At 28.4% G+C, this 25,275-nt stretch overlaps 2 protein-coding genes across 3 annotated transcripts; both read left to right on the forward strand.

Moving 5' to 3' along the window:
- Positions 1-791: 791 nt before the first annotated feature.
- On the forward strand, positions 792-16,489 carry LOC105677310 (origin recognition complex subunit 5). The gene is made up of 6 exons (XM_012375845.2): positions 792-1,172; positions 2,373-2,456; positions 2,676-2,810; positions 2,935-5,654; positions 15,827-15,952; positions 16,045-16,489. The coding sequence occupies exons 1-4, from the start codon at positions 1,115-1,117 to the stop codon at positions 3,573-3,575; spliced, it is 918 nt and encodes a 305-aa protein (XP_012231268.1). The 5' UTR covers positions 792-1,114; the 3' UTR covers positions 3,576-5,654; positions 15,827-15,952; positions 16,045-16,489.
- Positions 16,490-18,441: 1,952 nt separating this feature from the next.
- On the forward strand, positions 18,442-21,954 carry LOC105677347 (uncharacterized). 2 transcript variants are annotated; one of them, XM_012375913.2, is made up of 5 exons: positions 18,442-18,602; positions 18,906-19,011; positions 20,221-20,340; positions 21,075-21,200; positions 21,293-21,954. In XM_012375913.2, the coding sequence occupies exons 2-5, from the start codon at positions 18,954-18,956 to the stop codon at positions 21,823-21,825; spliced, it is 837 nt and encodes a 278-aa protein (XP_012231336.1). In that variant the 5' UTR covers positions 18,442-18,602; positions 18,906-18,953; the 3' UTR covers positions 21,826-21,954. The 2 variants fall into 2 exon arrangements, with proteins under 2 accessions (XP_012231336.1, XP_067206664.1); XM_067350563.1 differs by lacking the exon at positions 20,221-20,340.
- The last annotated feature ends 3,321 nt before the right edge of the window (positions 21,955-25,275 follow it).

Raw genomic sequence — 25,275 nt, forward strand, 5'->3', positions numbered from 1 at the left:
TTAAAACACTAAAATGATTAAATCTGAAACATTTTTCATTATTGAACGCTTGTTTTGGGAAAAACGTTTTAAATCTAAACATTTTCTCCAATTCACTTTTTAGAGTGTACCTACACATTTTCGTAACTTCGGATCCTCTGCTTGACGATTCTTTCTCGTCGATATCCGCAGCAACAACAGTTTACAAAAAATGCGAGTCTCCTTACGTGAAACGTTTCGTAATTAATTTATTGCATGTTTCTCAGTATTATACATATAATTCACGAGTAACACGCTTATTTAGATCTCATCAGGCGCCGCGGAACCGGGGCGGCAGTGGGGACGACCGCTCGCTCAAAGATAATTCAGAGGGCGTAGCCCTCCCCCCAGAAATTTTTCTGTTTTCTTCAGGTATTTTATGACCGAAAATATTGAGTATCAAATATTTACATCAAAGGTGGAAAAATAGGTTACTTTTCTTTTTTTTTCTTTTTTTTTCTTTTTTTTTTTTGATTATTTACTCGTTCAATTGAAGTACACTACATAATAAAGAAAATATAGCGCATTAAGTTAATTAGAACAAAACATCTATGCATATTTCTCGCACATTTATACTACCCACTGAGCATTTATACTACCCACCCTATTACATAATGTTTGAATGAAGTTACATACATATACATATACATATTATGAATGTATTATGTATCCCCTTTATAAATTTTGCCCCCACAGATAAAAAATACTTCCGCGGCGCCTGGATCTCAGCACATGTATCTTGCTCGTTTAAAACATTTAAGCGTTTCAAAAGATTCAAAGATTAAGAATGACATTTTAGTTTTTTTTTTTAAAAGTGATTAAAATGTAGAAGCATTTTTATCATATGTTTATCATATGATTGGAAGGTATGTTACATATGCAGTAAGCAGGAGTACAGACCGATGCATTTGGAGCACAATCAGAGTATATAAGAAGACAAATTATCAGTCTAATGGTTTCTTTGCTTAAAGTCGTATATAAAGTCGGACACGCCATAAAAATGTTCATTTTACGTAAGAATTTTGGTACCGAAGCATTTATTTACTTGCAGAGTTGAAGAAACGTCATTCAAAACGCGCAGTGCATTCAAGAAATAATGAAGTGGTTTTTGTTCCTGATGACAATTGCCATTTGGCAATTCGTACAAGTAACAGGTAAAGTTTACATATATTATAAATTATTTTTTTTTGTGTTATTATTACTGGTCTAATTATTGATTTTTTATACAATAATAGTAATAAAACGAATCACTGAATCAATAATAATTATATTACTTGTTGCAATGTACATACTAAAGTAATTTATAGTTAGTATTAGTATTTATACATCATTTGCAAGAATAAAAATTTATACATTTATTAATTAATGCAAAAGAAATTACGTCAAAGAAAATTTAGAGCGGTCTTACGGCATATCAAAAACATTATTATGTCTAATAACGTTGTTTGTTTAATGAATGGATATTGTAAATCACACTGTGATACAGTACAACTGCGTAGAACGCTATGCAATTTTGATAAACCTCAGATAAACAGATTGTGAACAACAGATAAATGATCAATTGCGCAGAAGGATTTAATTTGTTTCCTTGATTTATATGACCGCATTGATAAAATAGTAATGATTTCACGACTAATGTTTCTCGAGAGACATTATCAGAAAATACTTCTAATTATTTGCGTGTGTCAAACCGATGTGTCTTTCTTGTATTAAAAATGTGAATAATATATCTACTACATAAAATATGCATACATGAAATCATCAAATTAAAATTCTGAAGATTTTTAAAAAAAGAAAATGGTAAAATTTCAATATATTTAGAACTAACAAATGATATTTATCTGTTTTCAACTTTATTATAACTTTATCAATTGGTACTGAGTAAATTAATAAAATCAATACAAATAATTAGTTGAGCTCTTCTCGATGAGGTCTTTCTTCAAATAACGGCTTTCTTATTTTAATGTCTCGTTTATATTAAACTATTAAATTAAACTATCACATTTAATTAACTATGAGCATCTTTTTATTTTTTATCTTTTTATTTTTTTAATTAACTATGTGTTTTTGTTTAAAAAACTATGAGCTCTTATATTAAACAAACTAAATTGTTTATTTAATAAACATTAAGTGCTATTATAACGTACCCTTACAAAACGTAATAGTGACAGCTGTGTAATATTTCTCTTGCAAAGGGAGTATTTGAGGAGTAACCTGTGTATAATATTTCAAAGGACACATTTCATTTTATCAATTTCACATTATTTTTTAAATATAAATAAAATAAATAATTTCTATATGTTATTCATTTAAAAATAAAGTTAACTTAATTTAAGTATTGTATATTAACGCAGGCAATCCTGTGAGTCAACGGAAACCTCGGGATCTGCTAAATCCAATGTTTCCGGTTGATTATCCGCTCGAAGCGTTGTATACAGGTAAGTGCATAAACATTGCCAATAAAGTATCTATATATTTATATAAGTAATAAATACATTATTCAGCACTTGTTTTTTTTTCTATTCTGTATAATATTTCAGAGGACACATTTCATTTCATCACTTTTACATTATTTTTTAAATATAAATAGAAATACAAATTTCTATATGTTATTCATTTAAAAATAAATTTACCTTAAATCAAATATATTAACGCAGGCAATCCTGCGAGTTTTGCGAATTCTCCGGTGCATCAAACATATCCAACGAATGCATATGCGCTTGCATATGCGATCAAACGTTACGCAAATGTGATCACAAGTTACGCAAAGGCGGTCACACATTACGCAAAAGGTAAATAAATCTATTTTTACTGCTTTCTACAAATAGGTTCTTAAAGTGCATAAACATTGCGAATAAAGTATCAACATATTTATTTAAGCAATAAATACATAATTCAGCACTTGTTTTACTATAGGCTTCTGGGAATTATTAACAGAAGTTCCAAGTAAAAGAAAAAGAAACGACGAAGAAGGAAAACCTACGAGCCACGTACATAAAAGAGCAATCAATTTAGCAAAATTTACAGATCTAATGCGATTTGATAAAAATTTTAACTCCGTTGATGAAGACTATGATATAATCAATATTGGAGACGATAATAAAGATGATAATAAAGACGATAATAAAGACAATAATAAAAACAATAATGAAGATAATGAGACATCACATGAGAATATTCAAGAAGATACAAGTGAACATATAGATGAAGATAATGAGACATCACATGAGAATATTCAAGAAGATACAAGTGAAGACTATGATAAAATCGATAATAGAGGTGATATTAAGGTTGATAATAAAGACGATAATAAAGACAATAATAAAAACGATAATAAAGATAATGAGACATCACATGAGAATATTCAAGAAGATACAAGTGAACATATAGATGAAGATAATGAGACATCACATGAGAATATTCAAGAAGATACAAGTGAACATATAGATGAAGATTATGAGATATCACATGAGAATATTCAAGAAGATACAAGTGAACATATAGAAGAATTACCGAGACGCATATTGCCTTTCCTGTTTTATTGGGGTAGAGGATAAGATCCTTTATCTGTTCTTTAATCTGTAAGAGTAATTAATTATCTTCACGATTGTATACACATCTTAAAAATAGTATCGTACATTGGATGTGTTTTTGAAGCATGATATAAATTTTTATTCTAATAATAAGAACAAACTAATCTTCTTACCCTACATCTATAATAGCATATATATAGATAAATTAATAACATAATGAAAATGCGGATGGTTTCGTGCAACGCCTGCTAACAATAAGGAAACAATGTCCAATAATCCGAAAAACAACATGGAAAAATCAATTAATAATAAAAAAAAACAATATTAAATATAATAAGAATATAATAAAACACTTGATAGAAAGATAAAGAATCTCGACAGATACGTTATAAGGAATGTCCGTACCTACCGTCCAATATGATACAAAACATTTTGCAAATTTGAGCTGTAACTCATTTCAAACAGAATCTATATTTTGGACAATTAATTCTAAATAATTGTTTCAAAAATAACAATTAAAAAGATCGTTTTATATGTTATTATAAATAAAAAAACTTATAGTTAGAAATACGTTATTAAATTATTGCTTTGAACTAAATTTGCGAATTATTAACTATTATTTAGGTAGTTGCCTCGCGACAAAACCATCTAAAAGTTAAGTCTTTCATTAAAAAAAACTCAAATAATAAAGGTTAGATATGTCATTACATATTAGTTAATTATACAAACAATTTATTAAAAGGATCAATCAAAAGTTTGACAATAATTTAAAAATAGTTAATAAATTAATTTCTTACACTTGCTAGAGTAGACTTTTGGTTGGGTTTGTCCATACTATGCAACTACACATGTAAGATTTGAATATCGTGATTTACATCTTCGAGTTTTTATACCTCATAAAATATTAAAAATCATATATCTCTTACGATTATATTATTGAATTTAAACAGCAAAAAATGCTGTTTTTTTAAATGTTTATATGTTTGTTTTCTGCATGCTTATTATTTTTTATTAAAGTCTTAAATGTAATTTCCAAGATGAAATTAAAAATATGTCAACCATAGTATAGTCTATGCATGGTCTATGCAACACGTGTTAAAAGTACTAATTAAGACTGTAATTATCTCCACTTCTAAACGGCAAATTTTTTTTGTTTCAAAACTACTTACATATTACTTCAATAGATACAATGAAAATTTGGATCAATTTTTAAGAAATTTATTTTATGAGACAACTACCTTAAACAATTTTTAATTTTTGCTGTGCCTGCGTATGCATGTATAATTCATAGCTCGCGATTGCATATTAGTAATTCCAAATAATTATTACACAGAGTTGTCCTCACAGACATACCTAAACATTTGCGGAATTGCAGACCTTCTGCTTGGCGATTCTTTGTCGCCGATAACCGCAGCAACGAGGGTTCACAAAAAATACGAGTCTCCTTACGTGAAACGTTTCGTAACTAATTTATTGAAGGTTTCTCATATAATTAATTTCTACATATAATATATGCTTTTTCAGGGCTCAGCAGATAGAACATTATCGTACATTTATTTTGCCAATCTATACAAAAACCTTTCAAGTGTTTCAAAAAGTCCATAGTTGTAAAATATCATTTTAGTTTTCTCTCTAAGTGATAAAAATATCAAAGTTTTTTTAATAGGTTTGTCATATAGTTGGAATGTTTATAATCAGGAGTACAGCAGCATTACAAATTTTTGTCTTAGGTTTTCACGCACACAATCGAGGGGCCATGTTCATGTGTAGCGCAGAGCGCTTTATGTAGCACATGAATTTGGTCCTTTGAATGTGTGCGTGGTAACCCAGGTCAAGAATTGGTAACGCTGGAATGCATTAATGCAGGTAGAGCACAAATAAAAAGATAAAGCTATCAGTTCAACGATATCTTTGTTTAGAATCGTATACAGGTCGAACATTCCGTAAAGAAGTTCATTTTAAGTCTAAATTGTGGTACCGAAAGGTCTACTTGCTTACAGAGTTGTAGAACCGTCATCCAAAACGCCCAGTGCATTCAAGAAACCATGAAGTGGTTTTTGTTTCTGATGACAATTGCCATTTGGCAATGCATACAAGTAACAGGTAAAGTTAACATAAATCATAATTTATTTTCCTTTTACTGTTATTGTTAATGATCAGTTTTTTATACAATAATAAAAATAAAACGAATGCGTTGAATCAATAATACTTATATTACTTGTCGTATCGATATACTAAAGCTATTTATAGTTTGCATTAGTATTTATACATTATCGGCAAAATAAAAAATTTACATAGTTATTAATTAATGCAAAAAAAATTACATGAAAGGAGACTTCGAGCGATCTTACGGCAAAGCAGAAATACTATTATGTCATATAAGGTATTCATTTAAATGAATGAATATTGTGAATCATACTGATAACTGCATAGAACGCTATGCAATTTTGATATACCTTAAATGAACAGATTGCGATCAATAGATTAATGATCAATTGCGCAGAAGAATTTAATTTGTTACCTTGATTTATATGACTGCGTTGATAAATTAAAATAGTAATGTTATCACGACTAGTGTTTCGAGAGATATAAGAAAATATTTTTAATTATTTGCGTGTGTCAATCCGATGTGTCTTTCTTGTATTAAAAATGTGAATAATATTTTTACTTCATCAAATATGCATACATGAAATCTCCAAATTGAAATTCCAAAGATCTTCAAAAAGAGAAAATGTAAAATTTCAATATATCTAGAATTGACAAATAATATTTATGTGTTTCAACTTTATTTTAACTTTATTAATTAGTACTGAGTAAATTAATAAAATTAATACAAATAATTAGTTAAGCTCTTCTCGATGAGCTCTTTCTTCAAATGACGGCTTTCTTATTTTAATGTCTTGTTTATATTAAACTATTAAATTAAACTATCACATTTAATTAACTATGAGCATCTTTTTATTTTTTTAATTAACTATGTGTTTTTGTTTAAATGACTATAAGCTCTTATTTTGAACAAACTAAATCGTTTATTTAATAAACATTAAGTGCTATTATAACGTATCCTTACAAAACGTAATAGTGACAGCTGTGTAATATTTTTCTTGCAAAGGGAGTACCTGAGGAGTAACCTCTGTATAATATTTTAAAGAACACATTTCATTTCATCATTTTCACATTATTTTTTAAATATAAATACAATAAATAATTTCTATATGATATTCATTTAAAAATAAATTTAACTTAATTTAAATATATTAACGCAGGCAATCTTGTGAATCAACGGATACCTCGGACACTGCTAAATCCAATGTTTCCGGTTGAATATCAGTTCTCAGCGTCTTATCCAGGTAAGTTGTTGAAGTGCATAAGCATTGCCAATAAAGTATCTACATATTTATATAAATAATAAATATATAATTTAGCACTTGTTTTACTATAGGTTCCTGGAAAATAATAGAAGCACTAGAAGATGCAACTAAAGGAAAAAGTAGCGATGTAGAAGGGAAACCTACGAGCCACGTACAAAAGAGAGAAATCGATGATTTTGAAAAATATGGATCAGGAATGTCAGATGATGAAGACAATGATTCTAGAATACGTAAATGGGAAATGTCAGGTGATGAAAACGATGATGAAGACTATGATAGAGACTATAATGGAGGCTGGATTGTTTCAAGATTTATAGAGCTATAGAGGTGTCTGAGATAGCTTCTGTTTGCCGATGAGATCATCATTGCCTCTCTTGCCGCTCGTCCCTCTCTGCATTTTCCCCTCTTGCCGCTCGTCCCTCTTTGCGCATGAGGTAACCTTCTCTCTATAGATCTTGGGATTTTGTTTAGGCATCTTTCAGGAAATCGTAATATTTTCTTCACTACATAAATAATGTTTCTTTTTATTAATACATAATATATATATATATATTTAATTATTAATAAAAATAAACATTATTTATGTAGCAAAGAAAATATTACTATTTTCTGAGAGGTGCCTCAACAACCCAGCCTATTTCTTATACAGGGTGTCCGATAATTGCTGAATCACCTCTCGGGTATAGGTAGAGCGGTTTAAACCGAATAGAAAAGTCCTTTATTATTTTGCGATTTTCGCAATAATTAATGAGGAATTAATTAAAAAATATCGGCCAAATCGCGCGAGTTTAAGAGCGCGGCGAGAAGAGACCCGTGGTGATACAGCCCACTGTTATTTGGTTACTAGGCGCACGATATATCGTTGGGAGGAGCGCTCTATAAATGACAACGGCACATACGAGCGATGTGTAACGCTAGATCCTTGCGTCCTAGCGACCACGTAACAACGGGCTGTCTCTTCTCGCCGCGCTCTTAAACTCGCGCAAATTGGCCGATATTTTTAAACTAATTCCTCATTAATTATTGCGAAAATCGCAAAACGATAGAGGACTTTTCTACTCGGTTTAACCCGCTCTACCTACACCCAAGAGGTAATTCAGCAATTATCGGACACCCTGTATAAAACGCTCCTGCGCCAGAGCTATCGGCGTTTCGGCCGCCAGCGGCCGGGCGGCAGTGGGGGAACAAAAGGCGTCCTCTCGGGAATCGGCCCGAAATGTGCAACTAATTCCGAGCGCTGGCGTAGAGGATAAGATCCTTTATCTGTTCTTTAATCTGTAACAGTAATTAATTATCTTTACGATTGTATATACATCTTAAAGGTAGTATTGTATATTCGATGTGTTTTTAAAGCATGATATAAATTTTTATTCTGATAATAAGAACTAATTAATCTTCTTATTTTACATCTGTAATAGCATATACATAAATAAATTAATAAAATAATGAAAATGCGGATAGTATCGTGCAACGCCTACTAACAATAAGGAAACAATGTCCAATAATCCGAAGAACAACGTGGAAAAGTCGATTAATAATTAAAAAAAACAATATTAAATATAATTAGGATATAATAAAACACATGATAGAAAGATAAAGAATCTCGACGAATACGTTATAAGGAATGTCCGTACCTACCGTCCAATATGATACAAAACATTTTGCAAATTTGAGCTGAAACTCATTCCAAACAGAATCTATATTTTAGACAATTAATTCTAAATAATTGTTTCAAAAATAACAATTAAAAAGATTGTTTGATATGTTATTATTAATGAATAAAACTTATAGTTAGAAATACGTTATTAAATTATTACTTTGAATTAAATTTGCGAAATATTAACTATTATTTACGGTAGTTGCCTCGCGACAATACGATATAAAAGTTAAGTCTTTCATTAAAAAAAACTCAAATAATAAAGTTTAGATGTATCATTACGTATTATTTAATTATAAGAACAATTTATTAAAAGGATCAATCGAAAATTTAATAATACATTAAAAATAGTTAATAAATTAATTTTTTACGCTTGCTAGAGTAGACTTTTGATTAGGTTTGTCAATACTACGCACCTACACATGTAAAACTTGAATATTTTGATTTACATCTTTGACCTTTTTATAATCAAAAAATATCAAAAATTATATACTTTTTACGATTATATTATTGAAACTAAACGGTGAATAATGCTGCACTTTTTAATGTTCATACATCTGTTTTTTGCATGCTCATTACTTTTTATTAAAGTCTTCAATGTAACTTTGCAGATATAATTAAAAATATGATGTCAACCTTAGTACGGTGTATGCAACACGTGTTAAAAGTACTAATTACGACTATAATTATTCCCGCTTCTAAACGGTAAATTTTTTTCTTATAGGATTATTTAGATATTACTTCAATAGATATAAAGAAAATTTGGATCAATTTCTAAGAAAATTATTTTAGATAACTACCTTAAACAATTTTTATTTTTTGTTTTGCCTGCGTAAATATGTATAATACATAGCTCGCGAGTGTATATTGGTAATTCTAAATAATTATTACACAGTGTTGTTTCCACAGCCTTACTTACACACTTTCGGAATTTTAAACCCTTTGCTTGGCGATTTTTTTTCGCCGATATCCTCAGCAACGAGAGTTCCCAAAAAATGCGAGTTTTTTTACGTGAAACGTTTCGTAACTAATTTTTTGTGGGCATCACATAAATATAATTTATGAATACACACTTTCTCAGAGTTCAGCAAATAGAACATTCTGGTACATTTATCTTGCAAAACTTTAAAAAATCTTTCAAGCATTTTAAATATTCCAAAGTCCTAAAATCACATTTTAGTTTTTCTCTCTAAAAGCGATGAAAATATCTAAGTCTTTTTAATGTTTGAATACATACAATCAGAAGTCCAGCAGCGTGACAAGTATTTGTCCTAAGTTTTCACGCACTCAATCGAGGGGCCATGTTCATGTGCAGGGCAAAACGCTTTATGCAGCACATGAAAATGGTCCTTTGAATATTTCGTGAAAACCCAGGCAAGAATTGGAAACGCTGAAATAAAGATCGATACAGGTAGAGCACAAATAAAAAGATAAATAAAACTATCAGTCTAACGGTTTTATTGTTTAGAAACTTATATAAGTCGAACATTTCTTAAAGAAGTTCAATTTAAGTCAGGATTTTGATGCCGAAGGATCTTGCTTGCAAAATTAAAGAATCGTCATCCAAAGTGTTCAATGTATTCAAGAAATCATGAAGTGTTTTGTATTGCTGATAACAATTGCCATTTGGCATTGCGAACAAGTAACAGGTAAAGTTAACATATATTATAAATTATTTTTCTTTTATTGTTCTTATTACTTGTCAGTTTTTTAAATAATAATAATAATAAAACGAATTCTCTGTATCAATATAAATTAAATCACTTGTCGCGTCGATATACTAAAGCAATTTATAGTTTGTATTATTATTTATACATTATTTAAAAAAATAAAAATTTACTTAGTTTTTAATTAGTGCAAAAAATATATCCAAAGAGACTTTGAACGGAAGAACAGAAAAAATATTATGCCAAATAACGTGTTTGTTTAATGAATAAATATTGTGAATCATACCGATAACAGTACAACTGCGTAGAACGCTATGCAGTTTTGATAAACCACAGATGAACAGATTGTGATAAATAGATGAATGATCAATTGCGCATAAGAATTTTATTTGTTTCCTTGATTTATGTAACCATGTTCATTAATTAAAATAGTAATATCTTTACGACTAATGTTTCTCAAGAGATATAAGGAAAAATATTTTTAATTATACTTTAATTATTTGTGTGTGTCAGTCCGATGTGCCTTTCTTGTATTAAAAATGTGATTAATATTTCTACTACATAAAATATGCATGAAAAACACGCAGATATTCATCTAATCTTTAAGTCAAAATACCGAATATCTTAAAAAAAAAAGGCAAAATTTTAATATAGTTACAATTGACAAATAATATTTATATGTTATCACTTATAACTTTATTAATTAGTACGGAGTAAATTTAAAAAATTAATACGAATAATTAGTTGAGTTCTTCTCGATGAGCTCTTTCTTCAAATGACGGCTTTCTTATTTTAATATCTCGTTTATATTAAGCTATTAAATTAAACTATCACATTTACTATGGGCATCTTTTTATTTTTTTAAATTAACTATGAGTTCTTTTTTAAATAACTATGAGCTCTTATATTGTACAAACTAAATCGTTAATTTAAAAAAAAATTTAGTGTTACTATAACGCATCCTTACAAAACGTAATAGTATCAACTGTGTAATATTTTTCTTGCAAAGGGAGTACCTGAGGAGTAACCTCTGTATAATATTTCAGAGGTCACACTACATTTCATTAACTTCACATTATGTTTTTAAATATAAATAAAATAAAAATATTTTATATGTTATTTATTTAAAAAAAAATTTAACTTAATTTAAATATATTAACGCAGGCAATTCTGTGAGTCAACGGAAACCTCGGTCACCGATAAATCCATTATATTTTCAATTGAATATCCGTTCTTGCGGTACCGTGATGAAATACCAGAAGAAGTACACCCATTTTTACCGTTTTATAAAGGTAGGTTCTTAAAGTGCATAAACATTGCCAATAAAGTATCTACATATTTATATAAGTAATAAATACATAATTCTGCACTTGTTTTACTATAGTCTTCTTGAGAACAACAACAAAGAAACCAGAACATGCAACTAAAGGTGAAAGTAACGAGGAAGGAAGGAAACTTACAAGCCACATACAAAAAAGGGAAATCGATCCTGCATTAACAAAATTAGCAAAAGACAAATTTGAAGACATTATTGAAGATGATACAACATTATATGAGAATATTCAAAAAAATAAAACTAAACATATAAAAGAAGACAGCGTAAGAGATCGGTTTAAAGAAAACTATATAAAATTAATAATGAGTCCCGTATGGTCTATGATAAATTATATAGGTAGAAGATAAAATTTTTTACCAGTTTTTTAATTTCTAACAGCAATTAATTATCTTCACGACATGAATCTTAAGAATGTTTATACATCTTAGAAATTGTATCTTACATTCGATGTATTTTTGGAGAAAGAAATAAATTTTTATTTTAACAGTAAATCAGAACTAATTTTTTTACCCTACATCTGTAATAGCATATATATAATTGCATTAATAAAATAATAAAAATGCGGATGCCATTTTGCCAACGTCTACTAACAATAAAGAAACAATCTTCAATAATCCAAAAAACAAAGTGAAAAAGTCGATTAATAATGAAAAAAACAATATTGAATATAATAAAGAATATAATAAAGCATATAATAAAAAGATACAGGATCTCGTCAAATACGTTAAAAAAAATATACGTTTTTTACCGCCTATTTGGCTACTAAACATATTGAAAATTTGAGCTACAGCTTACTTCAAATAAAATCTACATTTTAGACAGTTAACTCTAAATAATTGTTTCGAAAATAATTATTAAAATGCTCGTTTTATATGTAATTATTAATGAAAAAAACTTATAGTCAAAAACACTTTATTAAATTATTCCTTTGACAAAATTTGCGAATTGTTCAGCTATTATTTAAGGTAGTTGACTCGTGACAATTCAATCTAAAGTTAATCTTTCATAAAAAAAACTCAAATAATAAAGTTTAGATATATTATTACGTATTATTTAATTTATACGAACAATTTATTAAAAGGATCAATCAAAAGTATAATAATAATTTAAAAATAGTTAATAAATAAATTTCTTACACTTGCTAAAGTAAACTTTTGGTTGGGTTTGTTCACACTATGTAACTACACATGTAAGACTTGAATATTGTGATTTACATCTTCGAATTTCTTATACCTCGAAAAATATCAAAAATCATATACCTCTTACGATTATAATATTGAAATAAAACGGTGAACAATGCTGTTTTCTTGTAATGTTTATATGTTTGTTTTCTGCATGCTCATTATTTTTTATTAAAGTAATAAATGTAGTTTTCAAAATTAAAAATATGTCAACCATAGTATGATATATGCAACACGTGCTAAAAGTACTAATTACGACTGTAATTATCTCCGTTTCGAAACGGTAAATTGTTTTGTCGCAGGATTACGTAAATATTACTTCAATAAACATAATGAAAACTTGGATCAATTTTTAAGAAACTCATTTTATGAGACAACTATCATAAACAATTTTTGATTTTTACTGTGCCTGCGTATGTGTGTATAATACAATACATAGCTCGCGATTGCATATTAGTAATTTCAAATAATTACTACGCAGAGTTGTCCTCACAGCCATACCTAAACATTTGCGGAATTTTAGACCTTCTGCTTGGCGATTCTTTGTCGCCGATAACCGCAGCAACGAGGTTTTACCGAGGTTTTGCAGTTCACAATAAAAACACGAGTTTCCTTACGTCAAACGTTTCGTAATTAATTTATTGTAGGTTTCTCATATAATTCATTTCAACATATAATTCATAAGTACACGCTTTCTCAGGGCACAGCAAATAGAACATTATCGTACATTTATCTTGCCAATCCTTACAAAAATCTTTTAAACGTTTCAAAAATTTTATAGTCGTAAAATATTATTCTAGTTTTCTATTTAAGTGATAAAAATATTGAAGTTGTTTTAACAAGTTTGCCATATGGTTGGAATTGGTGATTATAATAACAAGTACAGCAACGTTACAAATTATTGGCCTAGATTTTCACGCACACAATCGAAAGGCCATGTGCATGTGCTCCGTAGAACGCTTTACGCAGCACATGAACATGCTCCTTTGATTGCTGCGTAGAAACCCAGAAAAAGAATTGATAACGCTGGAATACAAACTGATGCAGGTAGAGTACAAATAAAAAGATAAAACTATCAGTTTAACGATTTCTTTGTTTAAAATCGTATATAGGTCGAACATCCCGTAAAGAAGTTTATTTTGTAAGATATTACCGATTTTGACCAACAGACGGCGCCAGTTACTGGCTGCCTGAAAATATGATAGATTCGATTAAGATCGATTCTGCGCGAGCGCGATCCCGCGCAATCAACCCGGATATTTAGACGTCTCTCGAACATGCGAGAACGTTCGCCAAAAGTTCGTTTCTCAAATGAACAAGCCGAATAGACACTGTCTAACGAGCAGTAGAGCCGAGTAGACGGGTCCAAAAAGATAGTCAGTATCGAATCGTGGGGCGGTCGCCGAGGGTATATTTTAAGCAAATTCTGTATTAATTGTAAGTATAAACCTGAAACGTAATTATACCCAATTATTTTTTTTTAAATAGCATTAGTATTTATTGCTCTTAACTTGTCATTTCTGATCGATCATCTCGAGTCGCGAGTAATTATCGTTTATTCTATCGCTGGTACAGAAAGTCGAGCCGAGGACGTAACGTCCTCTTTCAAAAAGTAGTCAACCGTTTGTTTTTTTAAATAAAATTTTATTCTGTTAAGCCGTTTTAATTAAATTGCAAACAGAGAACTGTCTTACAATTTTAAATTAGAATTATGGTACCGAAAGATTTACTTGTTTGCAGAGTTGAAGATTTGTCCGTCATTCAAACGCTTAGTGCATTCAAGAAATCATGAAGTGGTTTTTGTTCCTAATGACAATTGCCATTTGGCAATGCATACAAGTAACAGGTAAAGTTAACATATATCATAATTTATTTTCCTTTTACTGTTAATGATCAGTTTTTTATACAATAATAGAAATAAAACGAATGCGTTGAATCAATAATAATTATATCACTTGTCGCATCGATATACTAAAGCAATTTATAGTTTGAATTAGTATTTATACATTATTTGCAAAAATAAAAATTTACATAGTTATTAGTAATAATAATTAGTTAATGCAAAGAAATTACATCAAAGGAGACCTCAAACGGTGTTACGGCATAGCAGCAATATTATTAAATCAAATAATGTGTTCATTTAAATGAATGAATATTGTAAATCATACTGATAACTGCATAGAACGCTATGCAATTTTGATATACCTTAGATAAATTGCGATCAATAGCTAAATGATTAATTGCGCATAAAAATTTAATTTGTTTCCTTGATTTATATGACCGCGTTGATAAATTAAAATAGTAATGTCTTTACGACTAATGTTTTTCGAGAGATATTATAAGAAAATACTTCTAATTATTTGCGTGTGTCAGTCCGATATGTCTTGCTTGTATTAAAAATGTAAATAATATTTCTACTATACAAAATATGCATTCATGAAATCTGCAAATTAAAATTCCACCAATCTCCAAAAAAAAAAAAATGTAAAGTTTTAGTATATCTACAATTGACAAATGATGTTTATTTGCATTCAACTTTATTATAACTTCATTAATTAGTACTGAGTAAATTAATAAAATTAATGCGAATAATTAGTTGAGCTGTTCTCGATGAGTACTTTTTTCAAATGACGGCTTTCTTATTTTAATGTCCCGTTATTATTAAACTATTAAATTAAACTGTCACATTTAATTTACTATGAATATCTTTTTATTTTTTTGAATTAACTATGAGTTTTTTTTTAAATTACTATAAACTCTTATATTGTACAAACTAAATCGTTAATTTAAAAAAATATTAAGTGCTACTATAATGCAACCTTGCAAAACATAATAGTAACAACTGTGTAATATTTTCTTTACGAAGGAAGTACCTGAGAAGTGACCTCTGTATAATATTTCGTAGGTCACACTACATTTCATTAATTTTACATTATCTTCTTAAATATAAATAGATTAAAAATTTTCTATATGTTATTTATTTAAAAATAAATTTAACTTAATAAATTTAACTTAATTTAACTTAATAAATAAATTTAACTTAATTTAAATATATTAACGCAGGCAGTTCTGTGAGTCAACGGAAACCTCGATCACCGATAAATCCATTGTTTTCAATTGAATATCCGTCTTCGCGGTACCGTGATGAAGTACCAAAAGAAGTATATCCATTTTTACCGTTTTATAGAGGTAGGTTCTTAAAGTGCATAAACATTGCCAATAAAGTATCTACATATTTATATAAGTAATAAATATATAATTCATCACTTGTTTTACTCTAGGCTTGCGGAGTGCAACAAAGAACAAACCAGAACATGCAACTATAAGTAGAAGTTATGACAAAGAATGTAAACCTACGAGACACATAAAAAGGGAAATCGTTACTCAGATAATGGGAGTAAAAAGAGAAGACTATCATGTAATGGATGAAGCATGGAAAATTTTTGTGGACCGTGTAGAAGAATTGCTAGCATATTTGAAAGAAAAAGAAGAAGAGTGTAAGAGATTAAAAAACAATATAAAAACAGAAGATCCGGAAGAATAATCCGAGACGCGTATTGCCTTTCCTGTATTATTGGGGTAGAGGATAAAATTCTTTATCTGTTTTTTAATCTCTAACAGTAATTAATTATTTTCACAATTGTTTATACACCTTAGAAATTGTATCGTACATTTGATGTGTTTTTGGAGAATGAAATAAATTTTTATACCAACAGTAAGCCAGAACTAACTAGTTTTCTTATTCTACATCAGTAATAGCATATATATAAATGCATTAATAAAATAATAAAAATGTGAATGCTGCTTTGCCAACGCCTATTAGCAATAAAAACCAATCTTCAATAATCCGAAGAACAAAGTTGAAGAGCCGATTAATAAAAAAAGAAAACAATATTAAATATAATAAAAATATAATAAAGCATATGATAAGAAGATAAAAAATCTCGTGAAATATATTATAAGAAATGCCTGTCCCTACTGTCCATTTGAATGCAAAACATTTTGCCAATTTGAGTCGGATTATAACTGATTTCAAACAAGATATTCATATTAGACAGTTAATTTTAAATAAATAATTATTTCAAAAATAATAATTAAGAAGTTCGTTTTATATGTTACTTACAGTCAGAAATACATTATGAAATTATTCCTTTGAACTTAATTTGCGAATTGTTCAGCTATTATTTAAAGTAGTTGTCTCGTGACAATTCGATCTAGAAATTTAATCTAGCAATAAAAAAACTCAAATAATAAAGTTTAGATATATCATTACGTATGATTTAATTTATAAGAACAATTAATTAAAAAGATCAATCAAAAATTTATTAATAATTCAAAAATAGTTAATAAATTAATTTCTTACACTTGCTAGAGTAGACTTTTGATTGAGCTCGTCCATACTATGTAACTACACATAAAAGACTTGAATATTGTGATTTGCATTTTCAAGTTTTTTAAACCTCAAAAAATATAAAAAATTATATAGCTCTTACGATTATATTATTAAAATAAAACGATGAATAATGCTGTGTTTTTGTAATGCTCATATGTTTGTTTTCTGCATGCTCATTATTTTTTATTAAAGTTTTAAATGTGGTTTTCAAAATTAAAAATATGTTAACCATAGTATAACATATGCAACACGTGTTAAAAATACTATTTACGACTGTAAATTTATTTCCGCTTTGAAACGGTAAATTGTTTTGTTGCAGGATTACTTAGATATTACTTCAATAAAAATAATGAAAATTTGGATCAATTTTTAAAAAATTTATTTTATGAGACAACTACCATAAACAATTTTTGATTTCTGCTGTGTTTGCGTATATATGTATAATAAAATACATAGCTCGCGATTGCATATTAGTAATTCCAAATAATTACTACGCAGAGTTGTCCTCACAGTCATACCTAAACATTTGCGGAATTTTAGACCTTCTGCTTGACGATTCATTGTCGCCGATAACCGCAGCAACGAGGTTTTACCGAAGTTTTGCAGTTCACAATAAAAACACGAGTTTCCTTACGTCAAACGTTTCGTAATTAATTTATTGTAGGTTTCTCATATAATTCTTTTCAACATATAATTCATAAGTACACGCTTTCTCAGGACAGCAGATAGAACATTATCGTACATTTATCTTGCCAATTTTTACAAAAATCTTTTAAGCGTTTCAAAAATTTCATAGTCGTAAAATATCATTCTAGTTTTCTATCTAAGTGATAAAAACATTGAAGTTGTTTTAACAAGTTTGCCATATGGTTGACATGTTTATAATAACAAGTACAGCAACGTTACAAATTATTGGCCTAGATTTTCACGCACACATCAAGGGACCATGTCCATGTGCTCCGTAGAACGCTTTACGCAGCACATAAACATGGTTTTTTGATTGCTGCGTGGAAACCCAGAAAGAGAATTAATAACGCTGGAATACAAACTGATGCAGATAGAGTACAAATAAAAAGATAAAACTATCAGTTTAACAATTTCTTTGTTTAAAATCGTATATAAATCGAACATACCGTAAAGAAGTTTATTTTGTAAGATATTACCGATTTCGACCAACAGACGGCGCCAGTTACTGGCTGCCTGAAAATATGATAGATTCGACTAAGATCGATTCTGCGCGAGCGCGATCCCGCGCAATCAACCCGGATATTTAGACGTCTCTCGAACATGCGAGAACGTTCGCAAAAAGTTCGTTTCTCAAATGAACAAGCCGAATAGACACTGTCTAACGAGCAGTAGAGCCGAGTAGACGTGTTTAAAAAACAGACAGTATTGAATCGTGGGGCGGTCGCCGAGGGTATATTTTAAGCAAATTCTGTATTAATTGTAAGTATAAACCTGAAACGTAATTATACCCAATTATTTTTTTTTAAATAGCATTAGTATTTATTGCTCTTAACTTGTCATTTCTGATCGATCATCTCGAGTCGCGAGTAATTATCGTTTATTCTATCGCTGGTACAGAAGGTCGAGCCGAGGACGTAACGTCCTCTTTCAAAAAGTAGTCAACCGTTTGTTTTTTTAAATAAAATTTTATTCTGTTAAGCCGTTTTAATTAAATTGCAAACAGAGAACTGTCTTACAATTTTAAATTAGAATTATGGTACCGAAAGATTTACTTGCTTGCAGAGTTGAAGATTCGTTCGTCATTCAAACGCTTAGTGCATTCAAAAAATCATGAAGTGGTTTTTGTTCTTGATGACAATTGCCATTTGGCAATGCATACAAGTAACAGGTAAAGTTAACACATATCATAATTTATTTTCTTTCTACTGTTAATGATCAGTTTTTTATACAATAATAGAAATAAAACGAATGCGTTGAATCAATAATAATTATATCACTTGTCGCATCGATATACTAAAGCAATTTATAGTTTGAATTAGTATCTATACATTATTTGCAAAAATAAAAATTTACATAGTTATTAGTAATAATAATTAGTTAATGCAAAGAAATTACATCAAAGGAGACCTCAAACGGTGTTACGGCATAGCAGCAATATTATTAAATCAAATAATGTGTTCATTTAAATAAATGAATATTGTAAATCATACTGATAACTGCATAGAACGCTATGCAATTTTGATATACCTTAGATGAATAGATTGCAATCAACAGATAAATGATCAATTGCGCATAAAAATTTAATTTGTTTCCTTGATTTATATGACCGCGTTGATAAATTAAAATAGTAATGTTTTCACGACTAATGTTTTTCGAGAGATATTATAAGAAAATACTTCTAATTATTTGGGTGTGTCAGTCTGATTTGTCTTGCTTGTATTAAAAATGTAAATAATATTTCTACTATACAAAATATGCATTCATGAAATCTGCAAATTTAAATTCCAGAGATCTCCAAAAAGAAAGAAAATGCAAAATTTTAATATATCTACAATTGACAAATAATATTTATTTGTTTTAAACTTTATTATAACTTTATTAATTATAGTACTCAGTAAATTAATCAAATTAATGCGAATAATTAGTTGAGCTGTTCTCGATGGGTTCTTTCTTCAAATGACGGCTTTCTTATTTTAATGTTCCGTTATTATTAAACTATTAAATTAAACTGTCACATTTAATTAGCTATGAGCATCTTTTTATTTTTTTAATTAAGTGTAAGTTATTTTTTTAATTAAATATGAGTTATTTTTTTAATTAATTATCAGCTCTTATATTGTACAAAAAAACGTAAATCGTTTATTTAACATAACAGTTAAGTGCTATTACAATGCATATTTACAAAACATAATAATAACAACTGATATAATTTTCCTTCAAAAGGAGTACCTGAAGAGTAACCTCTGTATAATATTTTAGAGGTCACACTACATTTCATTAATTTTACATTATCTTGTTAGATATAAATAAAATAAATATTTTCTATATGTTATTCATTTCAAATAAAATTTAACTTAATTCAAATATATTAACGCAGGCAATTCTGTGAATCAACGGAAACGTGCGATACCTTATTCGGAAGGGTGTACGAACGACTATTCGTTCTTACCGAACCGTGATGCACAAAAAGTAAATCATTCTTCATCGATTAATACAAGTATGTTCTTAAAGTGCCAATAAAATATAAAATATTTTTTATTATACTTTAATTATTTGTGTGTGTCAGTCCAATGTGTTTCTCTTATATTAAAAATTTGAATAATATTTTTATTACATAAAATATGCTTGAAAGACACGCAAATATATATGAAATCATTAAGTTAAAATTCCGAAAATTTTCAAAAAAAGAAAATGCAAAATTTTAATATACTTACAATTGACAAATGATATTTATATGTTTTCAACTTTAGTATAACTTTATTAATTAAAACTGAGTAAATTAATAAAATTAATACGAATAATTAGTTGAGTTCTTCTGGATGTGCCTTTCTTTCAAATGACGGCTTTCTTATTTTAATGTTTCGTTTATATTAAACTATTAAATTAAAATATCACATTTACTTAACTATGAGCAACTCTTTATTTTTTTAAATTAACTATGAGTTTTTTTTTTAAATTATTATAAACTCTTATATTGTACAAACTAAATCGTTAATTTAAGAAAATATTAAGTGCTACTATAATGCAACCTTGCAAAACATAATAGTAACAACTGTGTAATATTTTCCTTGCGAGGGAAGTACCTGAAGAGTGACCTCTGTATAATATTTCAAAGGTCACACTACATTTCATTAATTTTACATTATCTTCTTAAATATAAATAGATTGAAAATTTTCTACATATTATTTATTTAAAAATAAATTTAACTTAATTTAAATATAATAACGCAGGCAGTTCTGTGAGTCAACGCAAACCTCGATCACTGATAAATCCATTGTTTTCAATTGAATATCCGTCCTCGTGGTACCGTGATGAAGTACCAAAAGAAGTATATTCATTTTTACCGTTTTATAGAGGTTAGTTCTTAAAGTGCATAAACATTGCCAATAAAGTATCTACATATTTATATAAGTAATAAATATCTAATTCAGCACTTGTTTTACTCTAGGCTTGCGGAGTGCAACAAAGAACGAACCAGAACATGCAACTAAAGGTGAAAATAATGACAAAGAAAGGAAACCTACGAGCCACATACAAATAAGGGAAAACAATACTGAGATACTGGAAGTAAAAAAAGAAGACTATCATGTAAATGATGAAGTATTGAAAATTTTTGTGAACTGTTTTGTAAAAGTATTGCTAGCATATTTGAAAGAAAATAAAGAAGAGTATAGGAGATTAGAAGACAATAACAAAACAAGTCTGGGTGAAAGTAATGACAAAGAAAGGAAACCTACGAGCCACATACAAATAAGGGAAAACGATACTGAGACACTGGAAGTAAAAAGAGAAGACTATCATGTAAATGATGAAGTATGGAAAACTTTTGTGAACCGTGTAAAAGAATCGCTAGCATTTTTGAATGAAAAAGAAGAAGAGTGTAAGACATTAGAAAACAATGAAAAATCAGAAGATCCGGAAGAAATGGAAGAATTACCGAGACGCATATTGCCTTTCCTGTATTATTGGGGTAGAGGATAAAATTCTTTATCTGTTTTTTAATCTCTAACAGTAATTAATTATCTTCACAATTGTTGATACACCTTAGAAATTGTATCGTACATTTGATGTGTTTTTAGAGAAAGAAATAAATTTTTATTCCAACAGTAAGCCAGAACTAACTAGTTTTCTTATTCTACATCAGTAATAGCATATATATAAATGCATTAATTAAATAATAAAAATGCTATTTGCATGCTATTTGCCAACGCCTACTAACAATAAGGAAAAAATCTTCAACAATCCGAAAAACAAAGTGGAAAAGCCGATTAATAATGAAAAAAACAATATTAAATATAATAAGGATATAATAAAGCATATGACAAAAAGATTGGCAAAAGGATCTTGTAAAATATATTATAAGAAATGCCTGTTTTTACTGTCTATTTGAATGCAAAACATTTTCCCAATTCGAGTTATAACTTATTTCAAACAGGATCTACATATTAGATAGTTAAGTCTAAATAATTAGATAGTTAAGTCTAAATAATAAAAAATTATTAATTAAGTCAAAAATAATAATTAAGAAGATCGTTTTATATATTACTTACAGTCAAAAATACATTATGAAATTTCTTCTTTGACTAAATTGGCGAATTGTTCAGTTATTATTCAAGATAGTTGTCTCGTAACAATACGATCTAGCAGTTATATTTTTCATTAAAAAAGACTCAAATAATAAAGTTTAGATATATCATTATCCATTATTTAATTTATACGAACAATTTATTACTAAAAAGGATCAATCAAAAGTTTAGTAATAATGTAAAAATTGTTAATAAATTAATTTCTTACGCTTGCTAGAGTAGACTTTTGGTATAATTTGTCAATACTACGCACCTACACATGTAAGACTTGACATCTTCGAGCTTTTTATAATTAAAAAATATTAAAAATCATATACTTCTTACGATTATATTATTCAATATAAACGGTGAATAATGCTGCATTTTGTAATGTTGATACATCTGTTTTCCGCACGCTCATTACTTTTTATTAAAATCTTAAATAAAATTTTAAAAATAAAATTAAAAATTTGACGTCAACCTTAGTATGGTGTATGCAACACGTGTTAAAAGTACTAATTACAACTGTAATTTTCTCCGCTTCTAAACGGTTAATTTTTTTAATGCAGTATTACTTAGATATTACTTCAATAGATATAATAAAAATTTTAATCAATTTCTAGAAAATTCACTTTAGACAACTACCTTAAACAATTTTTATTTTTTGCTTTGCTTGCGTATATATGTTTAATACAAAGCTCACGATTGTCTATTGGTAATTCCAAATAATTATTACACAGAGTTATCCTCATAGCCATACCTAAACAATTGTGAAATTTCAAACTTTCTGCTTGGCAATTTTTTGTCGCCGATAACCGCAGGAACAAGAGTTCACAAAAAATACGAGTGTTCTTACGTGAAATGATTCGTAATTAATTTATTGTAGGTTTTTCATATAATTTATTTCTATATATAATTTATAAGTACACGCTTCCTCAAAGCTCAGCAGATAGAACATTATCGTACATTTATCTTGCCAATCTTTACAAAAATCTTTTAAGCGTTTTAAAAATTTTATAATCGTAAAATATTATTTTAGTTTTCTTTTTAAGTGATAAAAATATCGAAGTTTTTTTAATAGGTTTGCCATGGTTGGAATGTTTGTAATCAGGAATACAGCAGCGTTACAAATTTTTGTCCTAGGTTTTCACGCACACAATCGAGGGACCATGTTCACGTGTAGCGCAGAGCACTTTACGCAGCACATGAACATGGTCCTTTGAATGGCTGCGTGGTAAGCCAGAACAAGAATTGGTAACGCTGGAATACAGACTAATGCAGGTAGAGCACAAATGAAAAGATAAAGCTACGAGTCTAACAATTTCTTTGTTTAGAATCGTATATAGGTCGAACATCCCGCAAAGAAGTTTATTTTATGTCAGAATTATGGTACCGAAAAATCTAGTTGTTAGCAGACTCTACTTGAAGAACCGTCATCCAAAACGTCATCCAGTGCATTCAAGAAATCATGAAGTGGTATTTGTTGCTGATGACAATTGCCATTTGGCAATACATACAAGTAACAGGTAAAGTTAACATATATCATAATTCACTATCGGATCCTGATGTCGATAATGGGAAAAGTTTTGATCTGTTTTATGCATTTTTTACCAAGATTTTTAAAACGGATACAGCACAATTAATTTTTTTTAACTTGGAAGGGGTGAGGTGGTTAAACCTCCTGCCACCGCTTTTAGGAACCACTAGTGTCATAATTTATTTTTTTCTTACTGTTATTGTTACTGGTCAGTTTTTATACAATAATAGAAATAAAACGAATGCGCTAAATCAATAATAATTATATCACTTGTCGCATAGCTATACTAAAGCAATTTGTATTAGTATTTATATACTATTTATAAACTATTTGCAAAAATAAAAATTTACACAGTTATTAATTAATGCAAAAAAAAATTATATCAAAGGAGACTTCGAGCGGTCTCACGGCAGAGCAGTAATATTACTATATCAAATAATGTATTCTTTTAAATGGATGAATATTGTGAATTGTACCGATAACAGTACAACTGTATAAAACATTATGCAATTTTGATATACCTTAAATGAACAAATTGTGATCAACAAATGAATGATGAATTGCGCATAAAAATTTAATTTGTTTTCTTGATTTAAATGACCGCGTTGATAAATTAAAATAGTAATATCTTCACAACTAATATTTCTCGAAAGGTATTATAAGAAAATACTTATAATTATTGTATTTGCATGTGTCAATCCGATGTGTCTTTCTTGTATTAAAAATGTGAATAATATTTCTACTATATAAAATATGCATACATAAAATATACAAATTAAAATTCCAAAGATCTTTAAAAAAAAAAAAATGCAGAATATATCTACAATTGACAAATGATTTTTATTTGTTTTCAACTGTATTATAACATTATTAATTAGTACTGAGTAAATTAATAAAATTAATACAAATATTTAGTTGAGCTCTTCTCGATGAGCTCTTTCTTCGAATGACGATTTTCTTACTTTAATGTCTCGTTTATATTAAATTATTAAATTAATTTATCACATTTAATTAACAATGAACATTTCTTTATTTTTTAAAATTAATTAAAAGTTTTTTTTTTTTAAATAACTATGTGCTTTTATATTGAACATACTAAATCTATAATTTAACAAAACATTAAATGCTATTATATTGTATCCTTACAAAATAGTGACAACTGTGTAATATTTTTCTTGCAAAGGCAGTACTTGAGGAGTAACCTGTGTATAATATTTCAGAGGTCACACTACATTTCATTAATTTTACATTATCTTTTAAAATATAAATAGAATAAATATTTTCTATATGTTATTTGCTTCAAAATAAATTTAACTTAATTTAAATATA

This window comes from Linepithema humile, chromosome 2 (assembly GCF_040581485.1).
Source record: "Linepithema humile isolate Giens D197 chromosome 2, Lhum_UNIL_v1.0, whole genome shotgun sequence".
Classification (NCBI taxonomy): Eukaryota; Metazoa; Arthropoda; class Insecta; order Hymenoptera; family Formicidae; genus Linepithema; species Linepithema humile.